The sequence below is a fragment of the Lynx rufus genome, unplaced genomic scaffold (genome assembly GCF_022079265.1).
Source record: "Lynx rufus isolate CCGP_SWC_20201006 ecotype Redwood Valley unplaced genomic scaffold, mLynRuf1.p SCAF_39, whole genome shotgun sequence".
NCBI classification, from domain to species: Eukaryota; Metazoa; Chordata; class Mammalia; order Carnivora; family Felidae; genus Lynx; species Lynx rufus.
In genome coordinates, this window is record NW_025814855.1 from 3,043,728 (window position 1) to 3,060,935 (window position 17,208).

Here is a 17,208-nt window from a genome sequence, read left to right on the forward strand (position 1 = left end):
CACTCATTCAAAAGATATTTATGGAGTGTGGTCCCTGCATCAGGCTCTAAGAGCCGGGCATACATCTGTGAATAGGACAACGATTTCTGCCTTCATAGGGCTTCACCAGCTCCCATGGTGGCATCATCTTCATCACCATCATCTCCATCATGATTTTCATCACCATGATCATTACCATCATGCCCATCACCACTATTATTACCATCATCTCCACCATGATCTTCATCGCCATCACACCCATGAACATCATCATCTCCACCATGACCTTCATCACCATCACGCCCATGACCACCATCATCATCATCTCCACCATGATCTTTATCACCATCACGCCCATGACCACCATCACCATCATCTCCACCATGACCTTCATCACCATCACACCCATGACCACCATCATCATCTCCATGACCTTCATCACCATCACGCCCATGACCACCATCATCATCATCATCTCCATCATGATCTTCATCACCACAATCATCACCATCATTCCCATGACCACCACCATCATCATCCTCTCCACCATGATCTTCATCACCATGATCATCGACATCATGCCCACGACCATGATCACCTTCATCGTCATCATCACCACTTCCATTGTCATCATCACCACCATGATCATCTCCCACATTACTTCCATCACCATCATCCTTGTGACCACTATCATTGTCACCATCATGACCATCACCATCATCATTCTCACTACATATAGTCACTATGACCATCATGATCATCACCCATCATCACCAGCATCCTCATCATAAAATCAGTGCCTTGCATGGTGCCTGTGGCATTCATAAATCAAGGTCACTCTTGTGATTCCATCTCCCTGGGGTTCCCCTAGGTCCCCACAAATGTCATTGATATCTTGTTTTTAATTAGATACTTTGGTTTTCATTTTTTGATTGAGAGCATTTTAAGCCCCTCAAATCCCATATAGGGTCACACATCTCCCCTCAGAGGCCTTTCTTCCTCCTCTGGGGTGGTGGTGGTTGGTGCAGGTGTGCTGGGGGGCCAGGCTCTCTCGGCCAGTCTCTTTACAACCTCACCCAGCTGCCCCAGACCCCGGGTGGCCTCCACCAGCTGAGTCAGCCCCAGTTCCAGAGCTTGGCGCTGCTGCTGGTCCTGCTTCAGGACCTGGGTCAGCCTCTGCAGCTGGCCACTCACATCCCTCACAGCAGCCACTAGCTCTACCAGGGCAGGCGGCTCACAGGCCATGACCTTTACAGGTGGTGCTGGAGTCACACATGGGCCAACGGGGTCTGGGTCCTGCCCAGGGGTTGGCCTTAGGGTGAAATGGTCAGGAGGAGGTTGATCCAAGGGGTGGACCATGGAAGACAGATGGAGGTCAGAGGTCCCTGTGGGGTCAGAGGCTGAGTGTGGGGTCTGGGTGGGTGGTGGAGTTGGTTTGGGGCTCTGGCTTCTTGGTGGTTGGAAATCCTCAGTGGACAGTGTGTCCATGCTTGGGCCTGGAGAAGACCTGGGGTGGCTGGACTCTGAGGCTGGAAAAGGCACTAGGCTGGACATCTGAGAGAGATGAGCAGCTCCCATGGAGGTCAACCAGGGGTGCAGGCTGGGCTTGACTGCTGGCGCTGGAGTGGGAGAGAACTCTGTTCCCAAGGAAGTTAGAATGGATTTGACAGTAACCACAGGGGTTGAGGTAGGGTCAGCAGTCATGGTGGGATGAGTAGAGGTGGTAGAATGAGGGGTCATGGTGGAGTCAGGGGTCGTGGCAGGGTAACTGGTTGTGATAGGGTGGGGGGTTGTAGTGGGTTGAGCACTGGTAGAATGAGGGGGTGTGGTGGACTGAGGGGTCGTGGTGGGGTATGGGGTTGTGGTAGGGTGAAGGGTTGTGGTGGGGTGAGGGGTTGTGGTAAGGTAAAGGGGTGTGGTGGGTTGGGGGGGTGTGGTGGGTTGAGAGGGTGTGGTGGGTTGAGGGGGTGTAACAGGTTGAGGGGTGGTGGTAGGGTGAGGGGTTGTGGTGGAGTGAGGGGTTGTGGTGGAGTGAGGCGTGGCGGTGGAGTGAGGTGTTGTAGTTGGGGGAAAGGTGGTAGCGGGTTGAGAGGTAGTGGAGGTAGAGGGGTGAGAGGTCAAGGCAGAGTGAGGGGTGGTAGTGGGGTAGGGGCTTGTGGAGGGGTCTGGGGATCTGGAATGATCTGGAACTGAGTTGGGGTATGGAGCTGTGTCCAAGTTTGGGATTGTGACAGATTCTGTAGTCAACTCTGAGGTAGAAAAAAGGTGGGTCACCACCTCTGGTGCAGAGGGGTCAGAGGTCAGCTCTTTGGGCAAGGTGGGTGGTGGGGTAGGTGAGAGATCAGACCGCGATGCTGCAATCACAGTGGCGTCAGGGGTAGACAAAGTGAGGCCAGGGGTTGTCAAGGTGAGGTCAGAGCTCGTCCAGGAGGCCAGGTCCGGGCTGGGTGGCAAAGTGTCAGGAGGGTCAGAGGTCACTTTCCGCGTTGAAGCTGCCTCAGGAATGAACCATGGCGCAGGGTTGGAGGTCACGGAGGTCACCGGTGAGCCCGGGGGCTCTGACGAAGCGGAGGGATCTGGGGAAGGGGCAGGGGGCACCGTCCGGGACGATGTGGGGCGCAGCAGCCTACGCTGGGGCCACAGTTTTCTCTCGGAACCTGGAGGAGTTGGAAAGACGGATGGCCCGAGGTCAGTCCGCCCCACCTACTCCCGCGGCCCGCCACGCCCCTCCAGGGAAGAGCTGACCAATGAGAAGGCGCAAGGCCTCGTGACGTCTTGGGTCACCGGCAGACTTCACCCACCCACCCCCAGCGCCCCACCTCCCCACCTCCTGCAATGTCTCCAGGCGCCACCTGGCGTCCTCCACTGCGCATGAGGGACGCGACGGAGAGGGCTACCTCAGAAGGCAGGAGGCAGCGAAAATGTGGGGGGCAGCAAGACGGTGGGAGGAGTGGAAGCTTGCAGGGAGATGCGAAAGTGTGGGGGACGTGGAGGCTTACCTGGGGATGCAGGAGGGGCCGCAGGGGTGTTTGGGGGAGGGATGTGGGAAATGCCAGAAGGGGCAGAAGTGTGAGGAGGGATGCAGAGCGGTTCCAAAGCCCAATCTCAGTAATCAAGATTTTTATGTCAGTTTTAAGTAAAATTATCGCAAAAGATCCAAAAAAGAGACTCAGTTAAATTTTTGCCTTTAGTTAAATTTTTGATATTTAGCTCATTGTGAATGTTTTGCATTAATTTGTTATTTTAAAAATATAAAGGTATTATCTACCTTGACTGCTGAGTGTTTGGGCAGCCCCTTAAATTTAGGGCCTGAGTAGAGTGAGAAGCCTCGCCCTCTTTTCCTGGCCTAGCTTCCAGGTAAGAACGGATTGTATCCCTTTTTGCAGATGCAGGGAATCAGGCCTAGATGGTAGGTAACCTGCCACAGGTGGCACGGATACAGTTCACAAATTGCGGGGAAAAGATGCGAAGCAAGGTCCTCTGCATTTAGAGTTTAGACCATTAAACATCACTTTCTCAGTGATGGAAATGGTAACACGTGGCTACTGAGTACTTGAAGTGTAGCTAGTCTGCCCAAGAAAATGGTTTTGATTCATTTACACTTAAAACAGCCAGCTGTATTGGGAGCTACCATATTGAATGACACAGCGCTAGAGGATTCCAGTTTTCCTGTAGGATTCTTTTAGGTGCATCTTGTTCCTGCCTTGTGTTTACAACTTTGGAGAAGCAGTTAAGTAAAGGGCTTGGCCTCCAGCCAGGCTGCCTGGGCTTACACCCCGGCTCCATCGCTTCCTAACTAGGTGACTGTGGACAAGTCACAAAACTGTCTTGAATCTCGGTTTGTGGATGAGCTGTCATGAGGACTCAGGGAGCTCATGTGTACACAGAGCACTTAGCACAATGCCTAGCACGTAATAGACACTCTCATGACTATTAATACTGTCATAGGCCTTGATGTCTGTACCTCAATTTCTGTTTTCTGTGAAATGGGCATTAACACCTACATCATAGGGCTCATGTAGATGTTATGAGGGCTAAAGGGGTAATATATATATATATTATATATATTATATATGTATAATACATATATATATAATACATATATATATTATGAGGGCTAAAGGGGCAATATATATATATTGCTTAGAATAATAATACCTGACATGCGGCATATTGTTATAAATGTTAGCTGGTTTTAGTTACTATTTCAAGAATCTCAGCTTGCTTAGGTACTGTAGGGGTTCAGATATCTAGAGTGGTATTGATTTTTAATTTTTCAGACCCACGGTGCAGAGAGCTAAGCTAATCATACTCCTGTGTACATTGTCACCAACAGTCCTGCGGGGTCTCCTCTTCCTTTTTCTCCTTTTTCCTCCCCGACCTCCATCCCTCTCACTTTCTCCCATAGCTACCTCCTTTAATGTATTTGACATAGGTCCTTAGAGATATGTATGTTCTCACACAATATAGAATCCATGTAAGTGCGTATGTTAATACATTAAGTGTACATGTATTTTTGTTTGTGCTTTGAGTTTTTGTAAATCACATTCTGCTGGAGCTCTCACTCTGGTTCTGACTTCCTTCCTCCATATCATGTTGTTCGTACCTGCCATGAACTGTGTGTGTTGCTGTGTGTGCGGCTAGTCATTCTTTTAGCTATTGCATGGATCCATCGTGTGCACCCATCGCATTTCTCGTTACCCACTGTCAGACACTTAACTTGCCCTCCAACTCCCTGATACCACACCATTCCAAAGGACACCTTCATATATGTTTCCCTTATAAGCCTATTCAAGAATTTCTCTGGAATACATATCTAGGAGCAGGATTGCTGAGTCATAATGTGCAATCTATTTAATTTCACTAAAATTTTTAAAAGTTTTCTGTATTTAAGTAATCTCTACACCCAACGTGGGGCTTGAACCCACGATCCTGAGATTAAGAGTTGCACGCTCTTCCGACTGAGCCAGGCAGGTGCCCCTAATTTCACTGAATTGTTTTTATCGAATCGCTGTATCCAGTGGGGATGTCTGTCTCCTTACGTCCTCACCCACACTTGATATTAGCTACCTTTCCATTTTTTTTCCAAGCTTGTCATCATTTTAATTTGAATTTCCTGATTTCTTTTGAGTGTGAATGTTTCTACGTAAACTTGTTGGCCATTTGGGCTTCCCCTTCTGTGAATCACCTGTTCATAACTCTTACCCATTTCCTTAGAGGGTTTCCTGTCATTTTCTTATTGATTTGTCAGAGTGAACTGCATAGTATAGGTTAGGGTTTCTCAAATCCGGGCATCATTGACATTTGGAGCTGGGATTCTTTGTTGTGGGGGACTGTCCTGTGCAGAGTAGGATATGTAACAACATCTCTGGCCTCTACCCATTAGGTTCTAGTAGACTCCCTTCTTTTGGTTGTGACGATCCCAAACATATTCTGATATTGCCAATCATCCCCAGTTGGGACCACTGATGTAGATAAGAACCCCTTGTTTCAGGGTGTATTTCTGTTGGGTCTGGGGGTAAGAGTGGGGTCACCACTGGGGAATGTGCAGTCCATCTCTGCCCCACAACACAAACACCCTGGTCCCTCGCCACAGCTACATGCCTCACCTGTGTCTCCACGGATCCTTGGAGCTGGAGAGGGATGGTCTGGGTCCCGGGTGGTGCCAGTGGTAAGAGTGGCGGGTGTCCCCTTGGGCAGAGCCCCTCCTGAAGGTGTATCCCATGTCCGAAAAGACTCATAACCATCCTTGTCACCTTGAGAGATATAGGGAGAACTGAGTTTCACTGCTCTCGATTTTGACCCTCTGTTCATCCCGGAATTCAACTCAGGCCTCATCCTGTGTCACCTGGACCACCACCCCAATCTCCTCCCTGCCCCCACAGCCACCCTGGTGACTCAGCTGAGATGCTTTCAACTACCAATAACAGAAACTGGGACTAAACTAGCTTATAAAATAAGAACAGTTCTGGGGCGCCTGGGTGGCGCAGTCGGTTAAGCGTCCGACTTCAGCTCAGGTCACGATCTCGCGGTCCGTGAGTTCGAGCCCCGCGTCAGGCTCTGGGCTGATGGCTCAGAGCCTGGAGCCTGTTTCCGATTCTGTGTCTCCCTCTCTCTCTGCCCCTCCCCCGTTCACGCTCTGTCTCTCTCTGTCCCAAAAATAAATAAACATTGAAAAAAAAATTAAAAAAAAAATAAGAACAGTTATTACTTCGCTTTCCTGAAGTCCCTGCTCTTCCTCATTCTTTATTTTTTTTCCCAGGGGGAAAAAACCCTGTAATATATTTAGTAATGAACTACCAGGAATATTTCCATAATATTTTTCCTAGGTCTCTTAGATAATCTCTACATGACAATTTTATATAACATAGAAATGTATAATATACAGCTGACCCTTGAACACTGTGGGTTTGAAATGTGTAGGTCCACTTATATGTGGACTTTTTCCATAAACACAGTACAGTACTGTAAATGCATTTTCTCTTCCTTATGATTTTAGTAACTTTTTTCTCTAGCTTACTATAAATTCAGTGTAATACATATATATTATATACATACATACATACATACAAAATGTGTGTTTATGTTATTGGTAAAGCTTCCAGTCAACAGTAGGCTATTAGTAGTTAAGTTTTAAGGGAGTCAAAAGTTACATGGAGATTTCCAACTGCGTGGGAGTCGGTGCCCCTAACCCCCATGTTGTTCAATGGTCAGCTGTGTAATATAAAAATATGCCATTTTATAAATGTAAAATATACCATTTTATATAGGGAGAATAGAAAGATTGAAATAAGTCTTCTAGCTTTTAACAATAGCTTTGTTGAGATATAATTCATATACCTTAAACTGTACAATTCAGTGGGTTTTAGTGTCTTCAAACTGTGCAACCATAAAGTCCACGTTCCTCATATCCCTTCATTAACTGTCCCTGCCCACCTCTCCAGCACCTTCCACACGTTGCTGCTCACACTGGACCCCAAACCTTGAGGTGCTCAGAAGGATGGTGTCTGCCACCCTGGACATGTTTGTCCTGGTCGCCTTGAGCTCTGTGGCTAGCTGTCCCAGGTGCAGAAATCCCTGGCTTTGTCACCTAATACATTGCATGCTAACAGAACAAGGGTCTTCATCCCGATGCCCAGCATTGCAGATACTATAGTCATGTCTCCCTGTTAACTGTTCTTAATTAAATACCTTCCCCATGCCTGATAAATACCTTAAGAGGATAGCTATGAAATCCTACCTGATGGTCATACTCATTAGGAATTTTAAAAAACATTAGCAGCACTATTAATTTAAAAATTAAAAATGGAAAAAAGAGTTTAGAGGGGAAAAAAAAACCCATTAGCTGTGAAGATTTCTTCTCAGGATGCTGGGTTTTAGGAGGGCTCCATTAAGAACACAAATGGAAGCTCTCTTCCTGTTAAAGTGTCAGTCCCCCAACTGCAAGCACACGCATTGGGTCTCTGTGTTCTTGAAATGTGCTCTAAGATATGGCCACCTGCTCATGGTCCATTAGTGTGTGATCGATTTTTTTTTCATTGAAATATATGCATTTTTAATTGAAGAAGCAGCATGGCAGAGTTATAGCCCTCATGAGACCCAACCACATCCCTTCCCTGCATCAGGGGGAGCCGCTGCTCAAAGTCCAGCTTATCATTGCCAAACATGTCTTTACAGCTTGGCTACAGAGGAAGTACTCCCCGACGCCATATTGTTTCTCCACACTTCCTACGATAAGTTTGAGACCATGCACATCCACGTATATCCCGTACATGTCCTTGGGCAGCTACTTCTCAGACGTGTCCCTTCCTAGCTGGGTGAACAAGCCACCAATTTCTCCACGACTCAATTTCCTCACCTGTAAAGTGGGTACCGTGGTGGCATCTACTGAATGGCATGTGATAAGCTTATTCTTGGAATTGAATCCATATATCTCTGGTTCCTTCTTTTTAACCTTTGGATAATGTTCTATTGTAGAAATACACATCTGTTGGTTCATCGACGCCCCTGTTGACAGAGGGCTAGGCTGTGGCCAATGTTCTGTGGTTACAAATACAACTGTAGTGAATTTATAACTGTGTCCCTGGGCTCATGAGTGAGAGCTCAACACCTAGTTGTACAACTGCTGTGTGAAAGGCAAATGCATCTCCCTAGTGTCAAACTGCTCTCCTACCCAGGAACAGAGTCTCATGCCCACCTTTATCCCACATCCTTGGTGCTGTCAGACATATTAATTTTTGGCAATCTCATGGGGAGAGGGCGGGTGGAGAAGCTGCTGTCTCACTACAGATGACCAAACTGAAGCCCAGAGAGGGCAAGGGGCTTTCCCAAAGTCACACAGCTAAGGCGCAGTATTAGGTTTCAGACCCACACAGGTCTACCTGGTCCTAAATGGAGACCTCTTTCCCTCGGGGTGCAAATTTCCCGAGTCTTCACTCCTTCCGTGGTGAGCTTTTATTCAACCTTCAGGATTTTATTCAAAGCCCCCTCCCTTTTCCCCCTCAATGAAGTCATGCCTTGCTTTATGCTTCCCGGGTTCTTCAGAGCTAACTCTGTCATATGCTCCTTCCCTGTCTCCGTGGCTAGAGTGGCTAAGAGTGTAAATGATGGAGTATGAAGCCAAGCTCTGCCCTTTGCTGTACTGGCCTCTCTGCACCTCAGTTTCCTTATCTGTAAAACGGTGTTAAGGATAGCGCTCCTCTCATAAGGTTCCGTGGGGAGGAAGTGAATTAAACCATGTGACACACGTAGATGGTGTCTGGCACATGGAGAGCATTTGATGAATATTAGCTATTACTGTTTTTTTTTTTAATTTTTTTTAACGTTAATTTATTTTTGAGACAGAGAGAGACAGAGCATGAACGGGGGAGGGGCAGAGAGAGAGAGAGGGAGACACAGAATCGGAAACAGGCTCCAGGCTCTGAGCCGTCAGCACAGAGCCCGACGTGGGGCTCGGACTCACGGACCGTGAGATCGTGACCTGAGCCGAAGTCGGCCGCTTAACCGACTGAGCCACCCAGGCGCCCCTAGCTATTACTGTTTTTATTATCATCCAACCTCTACATTTAATCCTGCATTCGATCTTGGGTCCTCTCCCCTCTGCACGGCCTCATGCAGCCATAACATACGGCAACAGCCCAAATCCATGAGTCATCCCACCTTCCGAGCTGGGTGTGGGAGGTCCGCTAGGCACGGCTGTCCGTCTGCATAGCCTCATCCATCCCCACAGCTTCAAATTCCATCTGTCGACTTACAGCTTCAGCCCAGGCACACCTCAGAGCTCCAGGATTGCGTATCTAATGTGTCCACTTGAGTGTGTCCAATGCATCCCCAATGGATCTATATTCCCACTGTGGTCCTCTGCATCCACCCGCAGTGTCCCCAGATCCAGTGGAAGGTGGGTTCCCATCCCCTACCTTCCTCTTCTCACACCCTATCTGACCCATCACTCAAATACCTCAGCTCAAAACTCCCACAATACAGCTTACACACATCCACTTCTCCCTCAGTCTCCACCACCACCCCAGTCAAGACCACTGTCACCTCTCCATAGACCTCCGGGTCTCCCGCCATGCACTCTAGCTTCTCCATCCATTTCTCATCTGGCATCCTCAGTGACTGCTTTGAAAATACACATGTGGGGGCGCCTGGGTGGCGCAGTCGGTTAAGCGTCCGACTTCAGCCAGGTCACGATCTCGCGCTCCGTGAGTTCGAGCCCCGCGTCGGGCTCTGGGCTGATGGCTCGGAGCCTGGAGCCTGTTTCCGATTCTGTGTCTCCCTCTCTCTCTGCCCCTCCCCCGTTCATGCTCTGTCTCTGTCTGTCCCAAAAATAAATAAACGTTGAAAAAAAATTAAAAAAAAAAAAGAAAAAGAAAATACACGTGATCATGTCCTTCCAAACTTAAAATTCTCCACCACTGCGTGCAGAACAAAACTCAAATTCTAGCCTCCTCTCCTATCACTCTCCCCCTGCCCGGCGCACTCTGCTCCAGCCATGCTGATGTCCTTGCCCTTCTCTTAAGGTCATCACTTACAGGGCACTTTCTCAGTAAGGAATATCTTGCCCATCCTACTCTAAATTGTAAATCTCAGCCTCCCTTTCCCTTGCTCATCACTGCTACGTTCCCAGGGGTTAGTATTCGTGCCTGACACACAGTGGGCATTTAACAGAAAGTTAATGTCCGTGTCTCCAAATTCTGAGAAGCCTCAAGAAATGTTACTTCAGCGAACTAGGAAGTGAAAATCCAAGCTTTGTGAGCTTCAGCTAGATTTTGTCTAGCTTCGGCTGTATGCCGTCTCCAGACTCACACTGTGGTTTCTCATTCATTCATTCAACCAATCATTCGACAAACATTTAAGTTCCTGAGTCTCTACAACACAGATTCTGTGGTAGATAGAATAACGCTCCCCCAGAGATGTCCATGCCCTAATCCCCAGAACCTGTGAATATGTTACCTAATGTGGCAAAAGGGATACTGCAGAATGTGATTAAAGGTCCAGACCTTGAGATGAAGAGATTGTCCTGCATCAGTCCAAGGAGACCCAATCCAATTGGGACAACTCCTTAAAATCAGGACAGAGAGGGGCGCCTGGGTGGCTCAGTCGGTTGAGCGTCCGACTTCAGCTCAGGTCACGATCTCAGGGTCCGTGAGTTCGAGCCCCGCATCGGGCTCTGGGCTGATGGCTCAGAGCCTGGAGCCTGCTTCCGATTCTGTGTCTCCCTCTCTCTCTGCCCCTCCCCCGTTCATGCTGTGTCCCTCTCTGTCTCAAAAATAAATAAACGTTAAAAATTTTTTTTAAAAAAATCAGGACAGAGAAAGATCTGAAGGCAGTTCGGAGAGATGCAACATTGCTGGCTCTGAAGATGGAAGAAGGGGCCAAGAGCCAAGGAATGTGGGCGCCTCTAGAGGCTGGAAAAGGTACAGCAATGGATTCTCCCTAGAGCCTCCAGAAGGAACACATCCCTGCTGACACCTCGGCTTTAGGCCCTAGGAGACCCCTGTTGAACTTCTGACTTACAGAACCGCAAAATAAGTTTGTGTTGTTTTACGCCACTAAATGTGTGGTTCTGTGTCAGGGTAGCAATACAAACGGACAGTTAAACACACGACAGAACTAAAAGTCCAGTGGAGATGACAATGGCCCAGACTGGCAGTGCAATTTTCTCAACGTCAGCTTTTTTGCTCCTCTGAGAAATCCTTTCCTCCTGGTGTCTGCTGCTGGGGATAATACCACTTCCTCTGTGAGGCTTTTCCCGATTGCTCTGCTAGAAAGAACGACTCCTTCCCCGGGATTGTTCATTTACGGTAAATAAATCTAACAACCAACGTTCTGTGGTTTTAAACTATTTCACACACATTTTGCTCGTTGGTTTGCGACCGGAGGTCACCCAGCTAGTTCTCATCTTGGTGGAGCCACAACCGGAACCCAAGGAGTTGGACTCCAGAACTCAGCGCTAATTACCTCAGTAATTCAGTAATCTTTCCCAACCCAATGAGCAAACTGTGCGTGAAATCGTTTCAAATGGGTCGCCATGGGGGTTCCTGAGTTCAAGTTCTGAGTCCGAGTTTTTTTCCCCCACCTGAAACACGGGCGTTAACAACAGGACGCAGGTCTCCCGGTTGTTGGAACCACGCGTGCCCAGCACAGAAAAGGTGAGCTCTCCTGCACTGTTTCCTCAGAGGAAGAAAGTGAGGCTCAAAGAGGTGGACTCATGTTTTTCGAGGTCACCTTGCAGTGAGGACAGGAATCCACGTCTATGCTTGCTCCCACTCCCCAGCTGGCCTCACTGTGAAGACGGTACACGTGACTACCCCGAGCCTCCCCCTGCACAGTTCGCACTTATCGGTGCTCAAGCAATGCCTTCTCACCCCGCACCCCCCCCCCCCTCCGAGGGAAGGGACTCCCCGCCCAGCGTGTGACCGTCTCCACCGCGAGGGGGCGCCACGGGACAGGCAGGGATCCCGCTCCGGGTTGCAGAGAACAAGAGCTCTAGAACCCTGGTCACAATGCACCGGGGTGCAGCACCTCTAAAACTGGGCTGGACGGGCCCTGGCTCACAACTCGGGTCCCCCACCCTACAGCGCGGCGGCCCCTCGGCCTGCTCCTCCCCTCCCTCTCTCGCTCGCACCAGAAGCCCAGCCTCGCAGACAGGCGACCGCTCTAGAAGCCCCCGACGCGCCTCACCCGGCTTTTATTACCGCGGGCGGGGGCTGGCCGGCCAATCAGGAGGCGCAGAGCGCCTGTGACGTCACACGGCGTGAGACCGCTGGAGCCGGGCGCTCTCGCCAAGGGCCGCGGAGTGCGCGTGCGTGCTGCGCGCCACAAAAAGGCGGGAAAGGGGGCGAAGGGAGGGGCGGTCCTGAGGGGACGAGTCTCGCAGAAGAGGGGCAGAGGAGCGCGGGGGGACGGGCAGAAGTGGGGCCTTCAGGAGATGGGAGGGCACACGGAGAAGCAGAGGGCGAGAGCAGCCCGAGGCGCAGCGGGTGCGGCAGGCTGGACTGGGCGGCAAAGGTGGGGCTGGGGCAGGAGGAGACAGCCGTGAGGAGAAGGCGAAGAAGCCACCGTGCGAGGCAAGGAGCACGAGGGTGACAGGGAGCGCGGGGGGGGGGGTCAGATGGGGAAAGTAGTGACCCGGCCTGAGAAACAGCGGAACCCGAAGAGGACGCGGAGGCGTAGAGTGTGGAAAACAGGAAGAATGGGAACGTGCACTGGATGCGAGCACGCGAGAGCCACGGGGAGCAGGAGGCGGACACGCGGAGATGCGGAGACGGAGGGGCGGCGTGGACGGGAGAGCGGGGAGGGCCGAGAGGATGGAGGGGCGCGCGCACGCGCACGCACGCGGGCCGAGGAGAAACTCGCGAGAGCACCGACACGCACGCGGGGGCGGGCCACAGAGACGCCTGGGAGCGCACTCACCCACAGGGACGCGGGCCACAGAGAAACCCGCGACAGCACGCTACGCGCAGGGACGTGGGCCGCGCCAGCGCTCACGAGTGCACGCGCCCACGCGTACGCGCACGCGCAGGGACGTGGGCCGCGCAGACGCCCACGAAAGCACGCGCACGCACGTACACGCAAGCGCGAGGGCGCTGGCCCGGGAGGGAGGCGCTGTGAAGCCGGAGAGAGCTGGGCTGAGGCCCACGCCCCCAGGTGTGGCCACAGAGGTGGAAAGGACAGTTCCTGCTGCAGAGAGAGGGGCCGCGGGCCAAGCTGTGGGGCTGAAGGCCGCCCCACTGGCCAAAGGGAGGGGAACCCTCCATTCGGGGCTCCTCACCCCACCACTGAACCACTCCCTGACCCAGACCGGAGCATGAGGGGAGGACCAAGTGGAGGGCGCTGGGGGGATGACAACGCGGTGACCTGGGCCAGCTGGGGCTGTCGGGGTGGAAGGGCCCAGGCTCAGGTGTCACTGCTGGTTGGCTGGTTTGCGGGAGGACCATGGGCTCAGACCCTGCGAAGTCTGGTCTGATTCTCGGAGACACACGGTGCCTGGGGTGGGAATGGGGGGGGGGGTCTCCTCTTCAAGCCTCTCCACGAAGAGTTCCAGAGGGAACGTTTTAGGGGCCCTAGGGCCACGGAAAACTTGCCTGGGGAGGCGCGCACAGCTCGATGATGGCCCCCTCCGCACCCTGGCCGTGCCCCTCACCTGTGTGTGGAAGACGCCTTGTTGCTGGGGAGGGTCCCCCTGGGCTTTTGGTGGTGCCCCAGGAGAGCATGTGTCCAGGCACCCCTGCGGCGGTGGTCCCCTTGGCCAGGTCCTCTCCCGAGGTGGGATCCCAGGTCCAGGGGGGATAATCATCCTCATCGGCGTAGCCTTGGGAGAAAGTGGGGCATGGATTGAGCCCTGCCCTGTCTCCGAGGTCCTTGCTGCAGCTCCAAACTACCCTTCCAGAATCTCCTGCAGTGACTCAGGGTCCCCCACCCCATCCCCAGTACCAGTGCAGGTGAGCCCCACGTCTTCCTCGTGGTCACAGTTGTGCTGGCCCCATGCCCCAGCAGGACAGTCACTCAGCGAGGCCTCGATTCCCTTGCAGCCCACGTCATCCAGCCAGATGGGGCCCGTCCCGGCGCCGTAGTGGGTTTTGCCCACTCGGGGCCGGACCCTTCCACAGCCCAGCTCCCAGCAGGCCACGGTACTGTCCCGCAGGTCCCAGCTGTCATCGCACACTGTCCCCCAGCGCCCAGCATGCCACACTTCCAGCCGGCCAGCACACCGGTTGGGCCCATCAGCCAGACGCACGCGGAACGGGCCTGCTGGTAGAAGGCCCCAAGTCAGGAGGGGTCAAGAGGGGCCGGCCTCACCTCTTGTGTTCCCTGCACTCACCTGATCCCCGAGTGGTGCTCCCAGTGGGGGAGGGGGCTGGGTCTTTGGGTGACTCTGGAGAACCCTGTGCTGGGATCTCAGCTGATGACTCCTTGGGGGTCAGAGGGATTCGCGTTGCGGTGGCCTCAGAGGTCACCTCTCGGGGGCCTTGAGTGGTTGACGTTGCCACAGCCTTAGAGGTCCGTTCTCGGGGGGCCCGAGGAGTTCGTGTTGCAGTGGTATGTGAGGTCATCCCGTGGGGGACCCCAGTGGTCAGCTTTGCGGTAGACTCTGAAACTGCTCTGTGGGAGGCCTCAGTGGTCAGGGTTGTGGTGGTCCGTGAGGTCAGTTCAAGGGGCCTCTGGGTGCCCGGGACCCTGGAATGTTTAGTGGTTGGCATCACGGGGGGCTGAGTGGTCGGTCGCTTTGCATTTTTGGTCACCCACTTCTTAGTACTCTTGGGCATTTTCCCTGGGGCCTTGGTGGTGGTTTTCTCAGGAACGCTGGGGGTCAGCCTCGCAGAGGGCTTGGTGGCCAGCTCCCCGGGGAGCCAGGCGTCCGGATCTCTACCCAGGCCAGGGATCCAGCTCCAACTGAAGGGGTCTGAGATAGAGTCCAGGCCAGGGGTCTCTGGAAGGTGCGAGGAGAGGACAGGGAAGATGGCGGACACCATAATGACAAGATTATCTGTCTACACCTCCCCTCTCTGCAATCACCAAGTTTCCATTAATCCCTTCATTATTCATTCACTCGTTCACGTGACAAACATTTGTTGAGCATCTTCTGCGATCCGGGCACTGTGCCAGACCCTGGGGATACTGTGGCCGGCCAAATCTGACCCCACCCCCTGCCTCCTTGTCTCGTACAGTGATGTGACCGGCCCTCTGTGCCCTTCTCACATCCGACCTGTCGTCCTCCTCTCTCTGGCCACGCGTGGCCTCACTTCCTGTGACTTCTCACTGTCCACCTCTCACCAGTCACCAGGGTGGAACCAGATCCGACAGCTCACTCCCCAGCTGAAAACCCTGCCGTGGCTCCCACGGCCTCCAGAGGAGAGGGAAAGGGCGTAGGTGCAGGGGCTCCATCGCTACGACTGCCACCGTTCTCTCATCTCTCGGATTAGCACTGCGTGCAGGAAAAGGTCCACTGTGCCCAGAGGAAGGTTGGGCCCTTTGCCCCCCGGCTCCTGGGGCGACCAGAGAATCGGTACCCACGTTGTGCCGTGGACAGGTGATAGGTGGGCAGGCACAGCTTGTAACCGAGCTCCTATACAAACCCTGCACACCGAGTCTGGGGAGCGTCCCTGCCCGGCAGTACTTCATATGTGCTGTCACATGTCGCATGACTCCCCTGGGAGGGGGTGGCTGGAAGCTCCATGAAGGTCTCTCCTGAGCCTGCCCCCTGTGCTGCCTCCCTCGGCTGGCTTTTAGGACCGCTTTTCTGACTTTTGGGAGTCCTTCTAGGAAATTGTGGAACCTGAAGTTGGTCTTGGGGGCCTCCCAAATGGTAACACGTCACACAGGTTTGCAGTGATCTGTTGGTACACCTTTGCGTCAGTGAGCTGCGAGCTTCCCAAAGGCCGGGACTGTGTTCTTTGCATCCGGAGGCCCCAGCACCTGGCTCAGCGCCTGACACTCGATAAATGTTGGACGCGAACGGCGAACACGAAGCCTGATTTTACTGCAGCTGGCCCTCACTCTGGCTTCTGTGCGTCTCCCAGTGGCCCTGTCTTCACTTCCTCTCATCTCGGGGAGCGTTCTTGGGAATGGGAGGAGGAGAAAGAATCCCAACTCTGCCACTTCGTTGCCGTGTGGCCTTGTGCAAGTTACTTAACCTCTCTGTGCCTCAGCCTCATCGTGTAAATCGAGCATAGCATCCACTAACTTGGACCTATTGTGAGGTCACATGTGTGAAAACACCCAGCCCGGGGCCCGGGCTTAGGAGACGGGCCTTCAGTAGATGCCAGTTCAGCTGGTAGTTCCCAGTCCCTCCTCCGGGAAGCCCTCCAGGAACTAGCGGGTGGCTAGGGCCTCCTTACCAGTGCAGGTGACTCCAACATCTTCATTGTGAGCACAGTTGTGCTTCCCCCAGGGCGCAGCGGGGCAGTCAGAGAGCGCAGCCTCGGTCCCCAAGCACCCCACGTCGTCCAGCCAGATGGGGCCGGCCCCCCAGCCAAAGCGGCCAGCGGCAGGGTCCGGCTGCCGAGCTCCGCCACAGCCCAGCTCGCGGCAGACCACCGCAGCGTCCCGTAGGTCCCAGCTGTCGTCACACACCGTCCCCCAGCGCCCTGCGTGCCACACCTCCAGCCGGCCCGAACACCTGCTGGGCCCTGCCACCAGGCGCAGTTGGGGGGAGCCTAGGATGGAAGAGACCCAGAGGATGGGAGTCAGGAAGCCGTCCAGCTCTCTGTGTCCCTCCACCTGCCTTCCATCCAGCCGCATATTCGTCCTCCGCTGTGCCACCGTCCGCCTTAGGCACAGGGATAGGGTCGGGCACGGTCCCGGTTCCTCAAAAAGCTAAACATAGAATTACTATCCCACTCCCCAGGATATACCCCAGAGAAAGTGAAAATGGCTATTCACACAAACGTTCACAGCGGCACTGTTCTTGGAAACAGCCCAAACGTCCGTCGCTAGATGAAGGGACAGCAAAATGAGGTATGTATACACACAGAACGGAATTTGATTCCACCTTGAAAAGGAAGGGAATTCGGGGGCACCTGGGGGGCTCAGTCGGTTAAGCTTCCAACTTCGGCTCCGGTCATGATCTCACTGCTCGTGAGCTCGTTGAGCTCGTTGAGCCCCATGTCAGGCTCTGTGCTGACAGTTCCGAGCCCGGAGGCTGCTTCGGATTCTGTCTTCATTTCTCTGTCCCTCCCTCATTCGCCGCGCTCTCTCTCTCAAACGTAAAATAAGACAAAACTT

General features: G+C 53.0%; 1 protein-coding gene across 1 annotated transcript; it reads right to left on the reverse strand.

Moving 5' to 3' along the window:
- Positions 1-948: 948 nt before the first annotated feature.
- Positions 949-16,725, reverse strand: SSC5D (scavenger receptor cysteine rich family member with 5 domains). The gene is made up of 6 exons (XM_047094289.1): positions 16,323-16,725; positions 14,306-14,914; positions 13,918-14,232; positions 13,628-13,795; positions 5,589-5,735; positions 949-2,636 (listed from the first exon to the last, which is right to left on the reverse strand). Exons 1-6 carry the CDS (start codon positions 16,723-16,725, stop codon positions 949-951), a joined length of 3,330 nt encoding a protein of 1,109 aa, XP_046950245.1.
- Positions 16,726-17,208: the final 483 nt, after the last annotated feature.

Excerpts from the sequence above, each read along its gene's own strand:
- SSC5D (XM_047094289.1), bottom strand. The coding sequence starts at position 16,725 with ATGCGGCTGGATGGAAGGCAGGTGGAGGGACACAGAGAGCTGGACGGC. Across the intron at positions 14,233-14,305 it reads GAGCACCACTCGGGGATCAG|GCCCGTTCCGCGTGCGTCTG; the intron begins GTGAGTGCAGGG and ends TTCTACCAGCAG. Across the intron at positions 13,796-13,917 it reads CGTGGGGCTCACCTGCACTG|GCTACGCCGATGAGGATGAT; the intron begins GTACTGGGGATG and ends CTTTCTCCCAAG.